Below are 19,424 nucleotides of genomic sequence, written 5' to 3'. Positions count from 1 at the left end.
GCAAAAATAAAAGAAAAATATTTTTTCTTTCAAGACTCAACACTAATAGATCATAAAATACGTAATGGAAATTTTTCCGGAAAATTTCCACTACCTATTCGAAATTTTTTGGAAAATATACCCAGCATGGAGCAGTATGATTGGACAACCCACAGGGATAACATTGGTCGGCTAATGACACGTAGTTTTCAGGTTGATGTCGTTTTGTATTTTATAGACTAGTCTAGCACGTGGTCTAATGAATTAGTTTTTTCTCTGTCGTATTCGTTCTGTACAGTTCATTATTTCATGCCCTGTCTTTTTCTTCTTGTCATTTGCTTGTCAGTGTCAGGTCTGTGGTATATCTAGCATAGGTGCATGATATATCAGCTCGTTCCATTTCGTTGTCAGTTTTTCTTGTAAATTGCTATTTTACTGACTCTATCACCGTAAATCATAATGAAATAATACTCTCAAAGAAAATGTTCAGCGACGCAACAAGTAATTGACAGAAGGAACGTTTCGATTCCAAGTAAAAAGATATTATATCTTTCCATTGTAACATGGTATCAAATAAAATGCAGTCGTCACTAGATGATTTAGTCCAATATACTCAACTATTCAAGCCGGTGGCGACGATATTCCAAGGAACTGTGTTTCCTTTCCTAATAATATACCCAGTGGTGTTTTATTCATGGATCTTCGTGTATGGTTTTGAAGAGAATTTCGAAGCTGGGTTTGTGACTGTAGCTGTGATTGCAGTAATACAAATTTTGATCTGCCTCTGCTGTTATTGGAGTGTTCATATCCAATGTTTTTTATCCTGCTCAGCAGTAAGTGCAATTTATCAATGATTTTGTAGGAAACCAGTATTGATTTAACATAACCTTATGTTCCATCTAATGTGGTTTCAGGTAAAAGATCCCTTACAAGCGGAAATTGTCAAAGTTGTCCCAACATCTAATAATGGATTTTCTGAGATTGTTAGACTCCATCATACCAAGGTACTAATGCAATTTATTTACCAACATAATATCAGGGAGACGGTCATGAAGTCCCCATCATACTTGGCTAGTCCCTATCATACTCTGCTAAGAGCTCGAATTACCTGGTAGACTTGGGATGTTTAATGTACTTACATTTCTAAAATTAATAAGATAATGTTTTCATTCACGTGATTTATTATTTCTAATAAGTTGCATCTTCTATGTTTACTAAACTTGTCTGGTTCATGTATTATTAAAACAATATGTGTAAATTTCAGTCTACAAAGCGTGGGAGCCTTAATCCAGATATTTGGTTTATGTTCCAAAAAAGTAAATATATTTATGATTGGGAGAAGAAGATCTTTCATACCATAGAGTTTCCCACTAATAAGACTTATGAGGAGTATATGGAATCCAAAGGTTTTTGTGATGATGAGGCAATTGAATTAGCAGAAAAGGAGTTTAGCAAAAATGATATGGTTATGGTATAGTATCCAGATTGATCTGCTTATATTTCTTATACTAGATAAGTACAGTCTTGAACCACATTATATCATACCACCACACACTCATACCAACAGTATACCATAAGGTTGAATGTTCAGTTTTCAGAACACTACATACAAAATCATGCAATAGACTACTCTGAATATCTGGTCTAATAGATATTCAGAACATGTGAGTTAGTGGACTCCATTTGGATCATATCAGCAATATTTTTATATTATACAAGTCTTTTATATGTGTATTGTAAGTTTCTCCATCAAGCGTGCTGACGATATTAATGGTACAAATTGGTTATTTTTTGAAAACTTTGATTGTACACTGCTGTTTTACATATTACAATAAATATTAATTAGTATTTATTTTTGCAGGTTGTTCCTGAATTTATGGAACTCTTTAAGGAAAGGGCAACAGCACCATTTTTCGTTTTCCAAGTATTTTGTGTAGCTCTATGGTGTTTGGACAAATACTGGTATTACTCTATATTCACCTTGGTCATGCTGGTTATGTTCGAGTGCACTTTGGTCCAACAGCAATTGCGGAACATGGCAGAAATTAGGAAAATGGGAAACAAACCTTATAACATCAATGTGTACAGAAACAGGCGATGGAGACAAATAATGAGTGATCAATTGCTGCCTGGAGATATTGTGTCCCTCACACGCTCTGCCAATGATAATCTTGTGCCTTGTGACATTGCCCTATTGAGGGGCTCGTGCATTGTTGATGAGTCCATGTTGACTGGTGAGAGTGTACCACAAATGAAAGAGGCAATAGAAAACGAGAAAAACCACTCACAGACTTTAGACCCTGAGGGAGCTGGAAAATTACACACACTTTTTGGTGGAACTAAAATAGTGCAACACTCTTCACCAAGTAAAAATGTGTCATCTGGGCTGAAAGCTCCTGACAATGGTTGCATTGGATATGTTATTCGAAATGGCTTTAATACATCACAGGGTAAACTTTTGAGAACTATCTTGTTCGGAGTAAAGAGAGTGACTGCCAATAATCTGGAAACATTTGGTTTCATATTATTTTTGCTGATATTTGCGATTGCGGCGGCTGCCTATGTGTGGATCAAGGGATGTGAAGACCCAGAAAGAAACAGATATAAACTATTTTTAGAATGCACCTTGATTTTGACTTCTGTAGTTCCTCCAGAATTGCCAATAGAGTTGTCTTTAGCAGTTAATACATCTTTGCTGTCGCTATCTAAATTAGCTGTATTTTGCACAGAGCCTTTCAGGATACCATTTGCTGGCAAAGTGGAAATATGTTGCTTTGATAAGACTGGAACCTTAACTAGCGATAATTTAGTAGTTGAGGGTGTCGCTGGCATTGGAGATCACAAAGATGCCACTGTCATTCCTCTTTCTGAAGCTCCTATAGAGACAATACAAGTACTGGCGTCATGTCACTCACTTGTTCAATTAGAAGATGGGTTAGTAGGAGATCCTCTAGAGAAAGCTACATTGAAAGCAGCTGAATGGAACCTTACTAAAGGAGATGCAGTTGTACCAAAGAAAGGCAAATCGCCTGGTTTGAAAATTGTCCACAGGAATCATTTTGCAAGTGCTCTTAAAAGGATGTCTGTAATAGCAGGGTATCAGGTGAATGAGAGAGGATTCTTGGAGAATCATTACATTAGTAGTGTTAAGGGGGCTCCTGAGACAATTAAGACCATGCTTAAAGAAGTTCCTAGCCATTATGACCATGTCTATTTAACATTATCAAGAAGAGGTGCAAGAGTGCTTGCCTTGGGGTATAGAAATTTAGGTAAATTGAGTTCTCAGGAACTTAGAGAATTGGCTAGAGAAGACATTGAGTCTGATCTGACTTTTGTCGGTTTTGTTATTATATCATGTCCACTAAAGAGTGATTCAAAGAAAGCTATAGCTGAAATAGTAAATGCTTCACATGCCGTTGCTATGATCACAGGTGATAATCCTCTGACCGCATGTCATGTCGCTAAGGAGTTAAAGTTCACTCAGAAAGTGGAAATGCTAATTTTGACCGAGGAAAATGGTATATGGGGCTGGAAGTCTATTGATGAGACATTTAATATGCCATTACAGCCCTTTAAAACATCCAAAGGATTGACTTCTAAGTTCGATTTGTGCATCACTGGAGAAGGTCTTTCATTCCTGAATGAATATCATAATAAATTTCTAATTGACCTCATGCCTCACATTAAAGTGTACGCCAGATTTGCGCCGAAACAGAAAGAGTTTGTCATATTGACATTGAAGTCACTTGGATATGTTACATTAATGTGTGGAGATGGAACTAATGATGTTGGAGCTCTTAAGCATGCTGATGTAAGTAACGTAAATTTTGCCTATCTGCGTTGGTAGCTGATATTTACCATTGGGAAATATGTCTTAGTTATGTCAGATTGATCATATTCATACTAATAATAATACATCAATGAACTTTTTGTAACCAAATATAAGACTTACAATTGTACCATTGAAAGTTTTATTTACTAATTAATATTAAAGATCAATTATAAATGTACAGGTTGGTGTGGCAATCCTGGCGAATGCCCCAGAGAGACCTCGTGAAAGAGTTCGCGAGGAACGCTCACAGGAGGTAGAGCCGCGGCGGCCACCTGCAAATCGTGCTGAGGCGCGTCAAGCGACCAGAGATGACACGACCGCGCGGCTGCGTCATGTCATCCGCCAGATGGAGGAGGAAGAACATCTACAGCTTGTGAGACTAGGAGACGCTAGTGTTGCGGCGCCATTTACTAGCCGACTTTCCAGTATTCTTTGCAGTAAGTTTTAATAACTTAGCCTTTTTTAGTGTACAAATTATTTTGTACTTAGGAAATGACACTTTTTCCGGATTTAAATCGCGATGACAGTCAACCGTGACCATGGGACCTGTAAAGGGCCCGAAACGTTGGTTTGTTTGAGAAAAGAAATATACGCGATTTAAATTCGGAAAAATAGTTCATTTCCTATGCATAACAATCGTGAAAACCTAAGAACTCGATATTACTTTGTACTCTCGGGCAGGGTGATGAACTATAAGTTTTTTTATACAACCAAGTGACAGGACGAACAAGTCGTACGTCCGTTGGTAAGCGACACGCCTGTCCCTAACAGTTACCGCGCCACTGAGAGCTTTAAATCACAAAGATTTGAGGGGCACTGCCACTGCGCCCGACATCCTGAGACATAAGTTGGCAAGTCCCATGTGCCTGTAATTTTACCAGCACCCCTACCCTTCGAAACCGGAACGTAGTAAAGTTCACATTACTGCTTGGCGGCAGAAATAGGTAAGGTGTCTCTGTCTATGTATGTCTCTAGCCTAGTGAAAACTACTTACAAGACGTTGTTACAACCAATACGTATACGGGACAACGATATGCTGAAGCACACATTCGGTGATTTGTCTATCAAAAAAGTACAATTGATTTTACATGAGTCCGAAATGAACTCCACTAGGTTTTTCACTGACCAACTACTTTTTCCGCTTAGTTTGCCACATAATCAAGCAAGGGCGATGCACCTTGGTAACCACACTTCAGATGTTCAAGATCCTAGCTTTGAACGCGCTCATCCTGGCTTACAGTCAATCGGTTCTTTACATTGATGGCATCAAGTTTAGCGATACACAGGCCACACTTCAAAGCCTGCTATTGGCTTCGTGTTTCTTGTTCATATCGAGGTCGAAGGTAAGAAATATCCTATTTGTTTTTTAAAATTATAACAATGAAGATTTGTGATATGATGAAGTTGTAAAACTTTATTTGGGTTAATGAATGTGACGTTGTTTTGAATAACATTATGTACTCATTTTTTTTTTTCATTTAATAATCTTTTTTTAAGGTCTGTTAATAATATTGTTTAATATTTGGTGTTAAATATACGACTTTGCTATTATTATTTTCAGCCTTTAAAGCATCTGTCAAAACAGCGTCCGCTGCCTAACATTTTCAATGTGTACACAATTATAACAGTGCTGACACAGTTTATGGTTCATTTCCTCTGCCTCATCTACTTGGTGCATGAAGCTACTATTCGTTCTCCTGGCAGGTAACCGAATTTTTATTTACCATGTATTTACAGATTTGAAAAAAAATGTTTCATATCAGAACTTGTGTGTTTAAAAAGTGAATTTATTGTGGCTATGGAGCATCTTAAACCCGATGTTTTATTTTTATTACGACGATTAGTTTTGCATCTGTCTTGTAAGTTTACCAACCATTCTAATCTTTATCAACGATTTTTGCACAGAGATCCAAAGCCGAAACTAGATATGGACCTAGCAGACGATGAAGAACGTCAGTTCTCCCCGGATCTATTAAATAGCACTGTATACATCATCTCTATGGCCCTCCAGATATCTACATTCGCTATCAACTATAGAGTGAGTAATATAACGACATTATACAAATAATATTTTATATTTTAAATTGTTACAGTGAATATGGAATAATATGCTCTCATTACTATTTATTTGTATAAACTTTTTACTACTGGGTATAGGTTTCCTCTAAGGAGAGTGGCTATAGTTGCCACGTTTAACTATTTTTGCTTGGAGACTTAAGACGCCTTCTTCTGCTATCACATAAGCAGGTGTCTAAAATGTTTTACTTCTCCATTAGAACAATTTAAAAATCTTAAAAAAGAATTGATCATTATATTCAGTAGGTACTAGTAAAGCGATCATTCACCCCTCCCTACCACTGTGCACCTTAATTGTGATAACGATAATCTCCTATGTTTTATGTTTTCCAGTTACATGCAAAAGTGATAGTGTAAATGTAACTTGATAGAAGTCACTTGACGTACAATAGATGTCCTCAGGGACATATTGATTAAATATTTTGCCTTTACTTTTGCAAACAATCTATGCTAAAAACCCAATAGTCACAACAAGTAAAAAAAACGAGAATAAGTTCAAATTTGACTTTTTAACCGACTTTAAAAAAAGGAGTAGGTTCTCAATTCGATTGAACGTTTTTTTTGTATGTATGTTAGGCGATAACTCCGGATAAAATTTATGAACCGATTTTGATGATTCTTTTTTGTTGGAAAGAGGGTACCTCAGAAGTGGTCCCATTTATGTTAGGAGAATATATTCCACCTCTAAGGGAGACAAACTAGGTGATGAATGACTTCTGAGGTCGGTTTTTTTAGTACTCTATACTGAGTCTATGTATTTTTGAAGTTAAAGAAACTGAATTATGCACTGAATTTTTAATTTATTAGTTTTAATGCGTAGTGGTAGTTTAACGAAATTCATTATGTTCATGTTTCATTATCATTAAAGTTGTATATCATTTAAATGATAATAAATATTATAATTTATAATTACTTATAACATTAAAAATGTGATATATATACAGCATATAAATTCACAGAATAACATGCCTGAATTTTACTTTTTTTTTCTAATTATAGCATTGCATTCGATTATGTTAATCGGGCAACGACCTCATTCATAGGGATCGGCAGTCCGTCGCTGTCGAATTGTGTCTTTGGCATGAAAGTCGGGTCAACGACCATTATAGACACTCTTAAATGGCACAAACTGTAGTAAATATTCTGTAAACTTTTCCTTTAAAGCTTATAATAGCTATTTACTGTTTTTCAATACTCATCTTCTGTCGAGTTCTCCAGTCCTGATGCCTCGTAGAAGGCAATTTACGGTGAATCTGTATCTAATCTATATTTTTTATTACAAATTATTATTGATATTTCCAGGGCGAGCCGTTTATGGAAGGCCTGCGCGACAACAAGCCTTTACTGTACAGCATTGTGGTGTCCGGTGGGGTAGTATTGGCGCTGGCTGCCGGGATCTTCCCAGACCTCTCCAACATGTTCGAGATAGTCTATTTTCCGCCTGACGTGAGTATATTGCCATCTTTTTGTACAAGAAGTACTACAATAACTATCTTTGTGAATGTCATATTAAATGTGTGGGAGCGTTTAACATTAAATTTTTGGACATTTCTAGTTTTATGTTTAAAAAGTTATTGATGTAGTTTTACTCATTAGGTAACGTACTTTCGATATCAATTTAAAGGTTTTTGGTATCTTTTATATTTACGAAATAATAGCCTGGGCACACTTAAGAGCCTATGAACACGGCGTATTTTATACGGGTGTGCAATAGCGCGTTTACGTCGCCGTAAACGCATGTCATCTGCACGTATACGCGTCGAAAATGCGCTTTAGTCGATCGACTCAAACGCGCGCAAACATCGCGTTGTAAGCAAAAAGCTTATATGTACTCTCTACTGAAGTTTACACTTAGAATTTCATTCATAGTTGATTCATTTCAAAAAACTAACTGAAATTAACAAACAAAACTAAAATTAAAACTATCTTTTAACAAAATGTGCGATACGCGCGACTACAGCGCGTCTGTAGCGCGTATAAGCGCAGATGACGCGCGTCGCGTCGGCGCGTATAAAATATGCTGTGTGCATAGGCTCTAACGATTGCACCCTGTATCATTTATTGTGCACACAAATTCTTCTTGAAATGTTTACTTCAATGTTTATTCTGATTTAGCTTTTTGCTTACACATACTAATTAAGTAATTACTTTTGTATAGGCAATAAGCAATGTTTTCTATGTTTTCTTTTACAGTATCGGCTGGTTCTCGTACAAGTGCTGATAGCCGACATGGTATTTGCGTATCTGGTGGATCGCCTCTGCCTCTGGCTTTTCGGCGAGAGCCGACACTGAGCTATCTACATTCCCTTGCATTTTTGTATCCTACCTTTTATTTACACGAGTATTAAGAATCCAATTTAAAAGCGTGAACGACATCATGATGACATAAGAACAGTACTACTTTCTAAAGTCCAAGCTTTGGAGTCATTCAAGTTTTACGAAAACAGGCAACTATAATGCTTATAGCAAAGCTCTTTAGCCTGGTAAAACGTCACATGAAATATGTAAAATCTATATGTAAAATGTTAAGGTAAACATTTAATTGCTTCACAGTTACGTTGTCCCAATTATTCAAATGTAAATGTCACATTTAATCTTATTTCTTAGCACATAAGTTACAATTTTAATTGCAGTAGCGCATTCATAAGCGAGAAAATTAATGTCATGCGTGTGTATTACCTAACTTTATTTTTTAAATTACGTTAAAAACTCGAATGGCTCTGAAGTTTGGATCATAGAAAATAAAATTAATGTTAATATAATGCTATTATGTTTCCAATATGTATTCTTTATTTATTTATTTATTTGTCCGACAAGGACGTAAATCGTCACCGTGGTGGCTCTACAATCTGTTCATGGACGATTGTTTCATTGAGTTGCATGATATTGATAAAGGTTAGAGAATGGGTGAATTCATCATTAAATGCCTTTCGTACGCCGACGCTGAAGTACTACTTGCGACATCTGTTAAAGAGTTGCAGGAGATGATGACTCCAACATTTTCATCGTTCGAAAGAAGGGAAATGAGAGCGATACAACTAAAGTAATGGTGTTGCAAAGAAATAGTAGTATGACAGAGTGCATAATTGAAATTGATGAGCAGGTAAGAGTCAATAAGGAAAACGCTGTGTACCGAGCTACAAATGGATTAATGTGCATCAGTTGCAATAGTTGGGTTTGAGAAGGCTCAAATAACTGTGCATAATGCTTATTAGGTTGCAACATTGACGTATGGGAGTGAGTATGGTGAATGCAGTAAAATTCAGGTAAGAGGTCAGAGTGAACAATACTGTGATCCATGAAAGAGTGGCGAAAGAGATATGTAGAGCCACCGTGGAAGGCAACGGCTACGAAAGATGTTCTTATATCAGATCGAGAATGTACTTAAAAAGGGGAGTGTTTAAGAAAATATGAGGGTTTGAATGAAAAGAATGATGAATGTAAGTAAAGCGTGATTGGTAAAGTAGCAATCGACCAGGCTATAATTTGCCTAACCACAAGTATGGGACAAGGAGGAAAGTAAGTTAAATATTGTAGACAAGATATTTTGCTTCAAGAAAACATTATTTTATTTTTAAAACGATACCTCCAATGAATACTACGCCAATTAAATTTTTGGACCAGTTATGTTTTTATTTTGTTTTTTATTTCTTTTTTTTTTTCCACAAAATTAGTTTTTTTTTGTTTTTTGTTTCTTTTTGTCACAAAATTCGGTGGGTTAATATTTGTAAATAAATATAGCCATTTACAAAAATAACAAAATGACCAAAAAATAAGACTTAAAAAGTTGACAGGAAGAAAAACAAGTAAAGACCCTGCTGTTCCCGACTGTTATGAGCCTTGCTTACTGTTATGTGTGAGTTACATTCCGTTAATTATTGACCCTTTCGTTCGATAGCATAAAAATACAGGATGTTTTTTAACGTTTGGTCGGTTCGATTCCCAGATGAGGCAAGATACTCTTGCAAAATCTTTGAATGAAGTATTACTTACTTAAAAAAATAAAGTGGTGTGTCTATGTCGCCAAAAAGCCTATCTACAATATTTAAAGTACTTTCCCTCCGTGCCCCAATACCGCGAGAGAGAGTATTTGTATATGTTGTTGGCAATCAGTTTTTGAATCATTCCTGACGCATTGGTCACACACTTAAGATGGCTCGGAGTCGAAATAAAAATAGATCTCCTGAGTTGTTCACCATGCAAACATTGCTGGAAAATTAAATATAATTTTATTAGTTTGTAATTATTGGGTTCATGGTCTGTACTTTGGGACGTTTGTCTGTGTCACAGTATCCGAAAGTGTTCTCGGGTTATGGGACTCAACCGTTCAAATATACGAGTACGTGCATTTAAATATGAATGTGTCGCTGTTATTTTATTTATATAATAAATGTGTAGTAAAAGTGTTGTACGTTGATTCTGTTCAATAAATGGTATAAGAAAATAAACCGATAAAATATTCTGTAAAAATATTTATTTATTTACATTATAAATTCATTCGTTCTGCTTTAAATACTATTGACGTTTCGCTTGTGAAATACATGAAACACCACATTCATTATAATTCATATGCGACAACGCAATAGTTCATAATCATAATGTTGTTGGTATTAAAATTGCGAGCGTAGATTTCTATCCGCCTAGTATTTCCATAGGCCCAACCCCCCAAGACCATCATAACCAGAGAGTCCTAGGTTATAACCTCCTAAGCCCAGCCCGCGGCTGTCTAGGCCGTAATCGTATTCCCGACCGAAGCCCCCAAGCTTTGACATAGCTGGGGCGGTTATGATAGGGGCGGCTAAGAGGTGCGAGGCAATCGGGGCAATAGGGGCCACAATTTGTTTAGTAATAACAGGAGCCAACAACTGCTGCGGGTGGGCAGCTAGACCCACTCGTTTTACTACAGCATTGAATCCCGCCACTGGATCAGCGGTGTAGTCCACTACCCTCAAGGTGCCATCGGGTTCGGATAGTGAGTAGGAGCCTTTGACGTAGCCGCCGTCGCGAACTTCAGTTTGCGCCTTCTTGTCGCCAGTTAAAGGATCGTTCACGGCGTAGTTGAAGTTGTAACGAGGTACCGACTGGAACAAGAAACACAATGCAATGTTTCGATATTACTATTGTACAAATACGATACGTAGCTTTCGGGAACTTAAGAGGAAGTTCCGGAGACAGTGCACAATATAGAAATGCAATGTAGGTGTAAAAATTATGAAAAAAAAAAGGTTCCACGCAAAGTTAAAAATTAAAGTTTTCAGCAAATTATAGTGCTCATATATGACAACTTTTTGTAAAATAAATAATCTATTCAGGTCGGTACTACACACAGCATCCGTCCTGGATGATTGACTTACCATGGAATCAACTTCGATAGGGGCAGTGGGAGCCAGAGGCCAGGAGGGCGCTGCAGTCGCCGCTCCGAGCACGCAAGCAATCTGAAAAACAACATAAACCACAAGAGTATTGCAAATATCGTTTTAGTAAATACACAAAAAGTTAACAAGTCATCTAGTACTTCAATTTAATATTTGTGTCTGTCATTAATGCTGTTGCTGTGCTGCCTTAGGCTGCCAACAGATGGACTGCACATCTGCAGTTAATGCGTGCAGTCGGGATGTGTTCTACATACAGTGATAAACTTACATTTCGACATCAACAAATACACTGAGCTAGTGAAATAGGTGCGCGGCGATAATTGCTTGAAATCTATGTCAACTGCATGCAGTCTGTTGCGACTGCATGCAATACATATTGATTAAGCGCACACAGTCTGTCTATTAGCAGCCTTAATTAAATAAAAGTATTTTTTTTTATTACCACCTTTGTTTTTTAAGTATTCTATTAAATATCGTATCATGATCCTCAGAAATATGGATAAACGCTCGCAGGTTGACGTGATCTGTACGGATTTTAAAAAGCTTTCGACCGTGTGGATCACGTTATACTGTTGAGAAAATTGCATACATTATGCATACAAGGAGACCTTTTGCGCTGGGTAAAATCGTACGTTTCTAACAGGTGACAAACAGTAGTTCTTGGAGGCTATAAATCTAACTATGTAGGTATTCCATCGGAAGTGCCGCAAGGATCCCATTTAGGGCCCCTTCTGTGTAACGCGTATCTCTACGACAAAAAAAAGATCGCGACATACATACTTGCTTCGCGAACTCGAGATTACTTTTGTATGACAAAAAAGTTTTCTTGAAGGTGAACTCAATTACCGACTGCTACCACTGTTGCTACGACTGCTACATATAAAGGCTATATTATGTGCGAAACCGTATCGACGTAAAAATAGATAAATGTGTACAAATCACATTTAGTCACCAAACCAATTTCGTTCTGCTACTCGAACAATGGTAAACAGGTGCAGACGGTAAATCAAGACTGTGATTTAGGTGAAACGCTTGATAGTAAACTGTTATTTGATAAACACATTGTCTCTGTTATTGATAAAGGCTACAGGAGCCTGGGTTTCGTTATGAGAGTGTGCAAACCTTTCAAAAATACATGCTGCATTAAAAGAGTGTATAATGCATACGTGCGTAGCTTACTTGAATTTGGCAGTGTTATATGGACCCCTAAATATAGCATTTACACAAATAGTATTGAACGCATTCAGATTAGAATAGAATATTTACCACCAAAAGAAAACATTATGTTCCCTTTTTTAACTGACTTAAAAAAAGGAGGAGGTTCTCAATTTAACTGTATTTTTTGTGTGTATGTTACGCGATTACTCCAACATTAGTGAACCGATTTCGATAATTCTTTTTTCTTTGAAAGGGAGTACCTTAGTTGTAGTCTCATTGAAGATAATATTCCACTTCTAACAGTGGCAAATTGGAGGATGAATCAGGTTTATTGGATTTCACCCACTTTTCGTTATCTGATTTAAATAAAACTTGGCAAATAGATGTAATTCCACAAACACACATTGATAACGGTTTTTTATAAGAAAAGTTATTTAAAAAAAATTTGCGATGGAAATGCCATTGAATCTCGCAATTGTTTAAGTATATTTCGTAGGCCCGCGATGCAAATAATACGTTCGTGTAAAGCGACTATAAAAATTAATACAGTTCTATCCACATCTTTTAAATAAATAAATTCTCAATTACTCACCACAATGAAGTTGAACATATTTTCAGGGTAAGGATAACGTTACTAGACGAGCAGTCCTTTGTATGTGATGCCCGATACATACACCTCATCGTTTTATACGAAGCGATGGTCCTATTAGTTAATCCTGAGTTTTCACGCTTATTGACTATGCGCATGCGTAGCCCGCCGCGCAATTTTCGTAACTTATCATGTTGTTACTAGTGTCTTAGTCAAATGGTCTAATTCTTTCATCAGATTCCTGTGTGCCTTTTGGACTTTTGAAACCTACACGTCCTAGAGGCGTACTACGTTAATGGTCTCATTTGCACTAGATATTTTAAAAATAAACGGTTAAAAATAGCAGTTTTGACTTACGACGACATGTAGTTTTATTATACCAAGCATAGAGGAGGTTCTCAATTCCATTATGTTTTTTTTATGTATGTAGCGGTCGGTTTTTTTAGTACCTACTCTGTACTATTTATCACATGAAAGGCATAAAATCAATATGAACTATATGAAACAAATTATGTGTATGTGTAATGTTAAAACTCCTACTTAAGCTTAAAAAAATTATCGACTAAGTTCGTTCGTAGGATCGTCAAACCTTTTCCTGGAAAAGTTGGCATTTTTCCGAAGCACCAAGGGTGCTTTTCATGATTTTAGTAAGTAGGGAGTCTGGACTGCCTAACAGCATGTTGAGACAAGCGTGTATCACAATAATCATTAAATGAACACTGATGTAGCCATTTACCGCATCCCACGCTTTATCTAGCTTCGTGTAATTTTGTCGAAACCATATTTTCATATTAAATCCATTTAAAAAAACGCTGTCATTGCTTCGTTATTCATTTATTCGCACTTGTCTTGTAATTGCATTAGGAAAACTAAACTGTTCAATATTTATATGCCTACATATGTACTTATGTACATGTTGCATTTTAATTTGATATGCAAATTGTGATTTTTTAATGAAGTAGGTAGTAATTACCTAAGCAAGTACATAGTTACAGGATTCACTAATGTCACGTGTAATTAGAATGACAAAATTGTTTAAATGGCGTTAATGTGTTTGTTTTTTGAAACAAACCAAAACGTTTGCATGCAAAGCATGACTTTAGACCTGCAAAGCGCCCGAAATGTTGGTTTCTTTGAAATAAATTCAAATACGACGTTTAGATTCGAAAAAATAGTTTCATAGTCAATGCGAAAACCTAAGAACTCAATAACATTGTTCAATTTACGAATGTACACATCAAGCTATACATTGACGTATCTTGTTCCGTTGCACTGGAGGCGATTTTAGAACAAAAATGTGTAGTCTGATGTGCTGTTGACGTACATTGTATGAATTAGGGTACAGTAGGACTAAAAAATCCTTAGGACATGATTTATAAAACGAATTTTGACTAATTAAAAATTGCGAGTTAAGTTTTTCGTAGGATATTAGACTATTTTTTCGTTAGCCGTGAAACGTTGGTTTGTTTGAAAAAACAAACGTACGCGATATAAATCTGGAAAAATAGTTTCATTTTCTATTTGTAACAATCGCGAAAACCTAAGAACTCGATAACTTTCGTGTTTTTTATAATACCAAGTGACGGGATGAAAAAGTAGTAAAATCCGGCACGCCTGTTCATAGCAGTTGCAGTGCCATGGGAGCTTTAAATCACAAAGATCTGAGGGGTACTGCCACTGCGCTATAGTTATCCTGAGACATAAGTTGACCAGTCTCGTGGCCTGTAATGTCACCAGCACAGTAACAGTAGAACTCTTTGTGAAAGGGTTCGTCTAGGGGAGTATTGCCACCTTATCTATTTCCGCATGGAACTCTAGTACTGCTACTAAATTAAATGACTTTGTTTCGTAATTTTTTGCTTAAACCAGGGAACAAATAAGTAACGAGAGCGGACACTGTCCGGCCCTCGTTAGCTTTAGATACACACTCAGATTGACTGAACGAGAACAAGGCTGTCGGCGAGCCGTTTTCACGCCAGGCCCTATGTCTATGGCTAAGACGGCTTTGATATTTGAATATAGTTTTCATTTATTCATTACGAAATTAGTACGTGAATATATAACATCATTTTACGTTACTATTTATAATGGTTGTGAATTGTGCTGTGTACGGCTGTTTGTAATTATTTAAACGGGATAAAGAGAGGAGTTATAATATAAACATAATAAATAATATTTTTTTGATTTGATTTAACTATGTTAATAATATAACCAAATTATAAATTGAAATTTTAAGTGATTATTATATAAAAGTCAATTTAATTAAAAATAGATATGTTGCTATTACAAAATGCTATGTAGGCAATTTATTAAATGTTATAATTGAAAATATGATAATATTAAAATATTAATTATATAATACAGATTAATTATATAACTTCGTGAGCTGGACAAGGGTTCTCGAATTTTCAATTTGTATTGCCGATAAATATTACATTGTGAATATACCTTTTTTTTTCTTAGTGAATGGCTTTTGAGACTACTTAGTCTCAATTCTGCCAGTGTCCGTTTTTGGAATCGAAGAGTGAATATACCAAATTATTAACTAGGTAATGATAAAGTTGGACACGCAATTTCAAATACTTTGGTTACCTTAAGGCACCTGTCCAAAATATAACATTTTAAGTGCTTTTAATATATTTTTTAAAATAAATTTTCCATATTATTTTAAAAATTAAATTTTTTTCTACTTAGTGAATTAATGAAAAATATAATATTATATCGATATAAATACGTAATAAACATGTGCAATTATTAGGATTCTATAATAGAATTATAGATAACAGATTGGCGTTAGAATTTTCGCTATGTTGCCGATCTGATCACGTAACATGTGCAAGCAAGTGATAGGTAACCCTGCTACTTCACGCGCACATTTGCGCGTGTGCAGATAGCGCCTTGCGGTATGTAGTACTTACTAATAGGTAAATAATTTTCGACTGTTGTGTGGAGTGTCCGGGGAGTGCTTAAACTTTGGTAAAGTTCGTTTGTAAACACGAAAAAAGTGTTTTTTGTTTAGTCGAAATCAAAATTCGTTTTATAAATCTCAGTGTATAGAGTGCTACTTTTGGAACCGTTTTCGGTTAGACTACCCCATTTTTCGACTTGTCCAATAATCGCTTGGCTTCGTGGGCCGTAGGGTCTAATCTAAACAATCTCAAGTAGCTCCCTAGAAACTTTAATCCAAACAATTAGCACACCAACACAATTATGATAAATTGTGTTTATCTCTGTCTCCGTTGGCTTCGAGTGAAACCTTGCAAGTACGTAAGTATCTAATCATCATAAAGTCTACAATTTGGCGTGCGAATCATAATTAGGAGCGGCGCAGTTGCAACTAATTCGGCCCCACTCGACCGCCTCATTACCCCTTTTCAGAAACATTCTTTCCACTCAGACTTACACAAATTCACATTTGCAATCAGAGCCCGGAGAAAAGTTCCACCGCGCGCTCGCCCCGCACCCACGCCCCGCATCCTCGCCCCCACCCCACGCCGCCTTTAATTAACAGAAAGTGGTTCATTAGAGCTTATTCATTAAAGCAAGGAGTAATTAGCGAACTCTAATGAATGCTGTAATAATGTAAGAGCGGCCGCATCGGACTGCGGCCCGACTTCTAGATTAATCTAGAAACTGGGAATAATTTATTAATGGCGTTAATTTATTATAAAGTTGATTGCGGGAATTACCGAGCAACAACGGTGTATGCGAAGTAAGGCATATGGGATGGGTAATATTGTATAGTTAGGTGTTTATAAAGCTTTATGGCGCCGGCGTACGTTTATAATGGAAACAATGGAACACGACCTCTAAAATTTCTAACTAGCAAACTTCCATTAGTCTTGGCCACATTGGATTTATTCCAACGCATTGTCAACTGTGAGTTAGATCAAAGATTTGATCGTATTCTGAAATAAGAAAATAACGTGTGACATCATGAAGTCGCTCATCCCTAACTAGAATCCACTTAGTGTCTAAGTTACTTTGCTTTTCTTCAGATTCGGAAGCATACGTAAGGGTTATTTGAATTTGCAGCGTGCTTCAGACTCCTTGTGTAGATATCATTTCCATAAAGAAAACAGTGACGACGTCACAGAGCCCTTTATTAATATTCGTCGAAACAGGATCGGTATGTTCAGGGTGGTGAATAGGGTCTTAAATTTGGGGGCCTCGATATAAATACAAGATAAATTGCGGATGTACTTGTACAAAGCTGCTGTCCACTAACTAAAACGGGGCTAAGTGACAAATATATTAATAAGAGCACAAAATTCTCTTTTAAAAACAGTTAAAATTAGTTAACTTAATTAGGAACTGACCCTAACGATGCATAGTTGAAATATCATCAAATAATTTGATTTTGAATTTGAATTTAGCCACGTTTTACTTCGCGGACGGCAGAAAGCGTCAATTTAATAATAATTAACATTCAAAACCGACCACTATACATAAATCATACATGGTTCCTCTTCAATATTTCTATTAAAGTTTCGGTAATTAGCGTGTCCAATGTAAGAATGTACCTATGTTGCTTTTGTGAGTAAACGCCTCTATCGATCTCGATAACTGATGTGAAGATTGATTTGTAGATCTTCATTGCTCACTTCTCCAATAAAAGACATCAACGGTATCGCCCTGTAGAATTAGTGTTTTTAATTATCGCGATGAAGTTACGATGTCATATCAATGTACCTACCTCAATAAAAAGTAACACATTGTAACGATGTAAATTTGAAGTCTCTATTTCCAACCTATTCGTGAGCTCATTTACTATAAGTGACCTATTAAAATATTGCGTGTGGGCCCCTAGGGCCATTTTCTTACAGTAATAAGTATGTCCCTGTTTGTGTGTTGTTGAAAGGATGTTCTTACGTTCGTCGGTGGTATGTTCCATGGCTGGCTGGACGGCGAACACGCATAATGATGTATGCTAACATTACTAAAGTGTATCGTAATAAGCTACCACTGAAAGAACGGTGTATAGAGAACCGAATAGCTTTGTACGTACAAGGATATTGAAAAAGCTTATAGTTATTATAGTGTTTGGTTCTTGGGTAATGTATGGAAGCAAATAGTTATTTAAGGGTTACCTATATGTGTCATGTGGCAGACAACCACACCAATTACCTGGTCTCAAACTAGGGCATTCCTTGTACACACGCCAGCACATCAAGCTACACATTGACGTATCTTGTTCCGTTGTACTGGAGGCGATTTTCGAACAAAAATGTATAGTCTGATGTGCCGTTGTCCGTACTATGAGTATCAAGAGCTATGGAATTCACTTTGGGGCACATCTCAGAACATTTCGACCAGATCCAATTTAGAAAAGATCATTTTCCAATTTGGTGATACCGGGTATCGAATCGAAGGCCACCGAGGTCGTCTAAATATATAACATACATTATGCCGGTCACTTGACAGGTCTCTTAAAAGGAGTGGATTTAGGTCACAGTCCACCAATGCGGTTCAATATGGTTTTGGTATCGTAGTGCTTATAAGTAAATTAAATTACACAAAGATATTCGTGAAAATATCATAAATAAATATTAAAGAAAGGGTACTTTTTAAAATGTACACATTCTGTTTTTGTGTAAATATAGCATTTGAAACCAAATACAATAAAAAGATGATGGAATTGAGAAAACGCAATTTGATAATGAAAAACAAAAATACTGAATGAATCTCATTGCGATTAACGGGATTATTTATATTTATGCATAATAACTAGATAACCGCTTATAAACGAGAATGTAAATTTATTGGTTCGGTATTTTTTTAACTTTCAAATCGTGTTTTTTCAATTCTAACATTTTTGAGTTACGGAAGTATTTATGTTAATATGCGATATGTATCCAGTGTATTTAAATTGCAGGTTTGCTATAGTCACCATCCTACGGGAAACACCTATGGTATATTCATCGCAAATACATATTCTTTTTTCAGAGACTCATCGTTAGAAATCGATCTATAAATAACGCCGTACGAGAAGAGTTTAAATAGACGTCGTTAGACGAACACATTCCATTTGACAGTCTCTTTAAAAGTTTCACATATACAAGAGATTTCAAATTCCAGCAAAACTTATTGGGTTGGGTGTACAATGGACACAACGGGAACGAGTGACCCTTAGCGGGGTATACATGGCAGGCAAAGCAGCTATGTACGCTTCGGGCTCGACTAGAACTAAACTTTATTAGAAAATTATTTTCTGTGCCGTAATAGACGTAAAGCCGTTAGCCTAGTGGTTTGACCCATCGCCTCTCAAGCAGTTTCCGTGGATTCGAATCCGGGTTCGTACCTCTGAGTTCCTTGTAATTTATGTGCAAAATTTAATTTGAAATTCACCAGGAGCTTTTCGGTGAACAACCCGATGCAACCTGCACGTCGACGAAGTTACACAACCCTCGGAAAA

The 19,424-nt window shown here is 36.4% G+C and overlaps 2 protein-coding genes across 2 annotated transcripts; one reads left to right on the top strand and one right to left on the bottom strand.

Annotated features, from left to right (window-relative positions):
• Positions 1 to 478: 478 nt before the first annotated feature.
• LOC113231749 (manganese-transporting ATPase 13A1) lies at positions 479 to 8,637 on the top strand. The gene is made up of 10 exons (XM_026466253.1): positions 479 to 812; positions 894 to 983; positions 1,244 to 1,450; positions 1,841 to 3,790; positions 3,993 to 4,248; positions 4,958 to 5,154; positions 5,373 to 5,515; positions 5,717 to 5,849; positions 7,190 to 7,333; positions 8,081 to 8,637. The coding sequence occupies exons 1-10, from the start codon at positions 543 to 545 to the stop codon at positions 8,177 to 8,179; spliced, it is 3,489 nt and encodes a 1,162-aa protein (XP_026322038.1). The 5' UTR covers positions 479 to 542; the 3' UTR covers positions 8,180 to 8,637.
• Positions 8,638 to 10,363: 1,726 nt separating this feature from the next.
• On the bottom strand, positions 10,364 to 13,083 carry LOC113235196 (cuticle protein 7-like). The gene is made up of 3 exons (XM_026470817.1): positions 13,013 to 13,083; positions 11,242 to 11,322; positions 10,364 to 10,968 (listed from the first exon to the last, which is right to left on the bottom strand). The coding sequence occupies exons 1-3, from the start codon at positions 13,028 to 13,030 to the stop codon at positions 10,528 to 10,530; spliced, it is 540 nt and encodes a 179-aa protein (XP_026326602.1). The 5' UTR covers positions 13,031 to 13,083; the 3' UTR covers positions 10,364 to 10,527.
• Positions 13,084 to 19,424: the final 6,341 nt, after the last annotated feature.

This window comes from Hyposmocoma kahamanoa, unplaced genomic scaffold, assembly GCF_003589595.1.
Source record: "Hyposmocoma kahamanoa isolate Upper Pololo Valley unplaced genomic scaffold, ASM358959v1 102, whole genome shotgun sequence".
NCBI lineage: Eukaryota > Metazoa > Arthropoda > Insecta > Lepidoptera > Cosmopterigidae > Hyposmocoma > Hyposmocoma kahamanoa.
The sequence above is the reverse complement of the archived record's forward strand: the minus strand, read 5'-3'. Positions and strand labels throughout refer to the sequence as shown.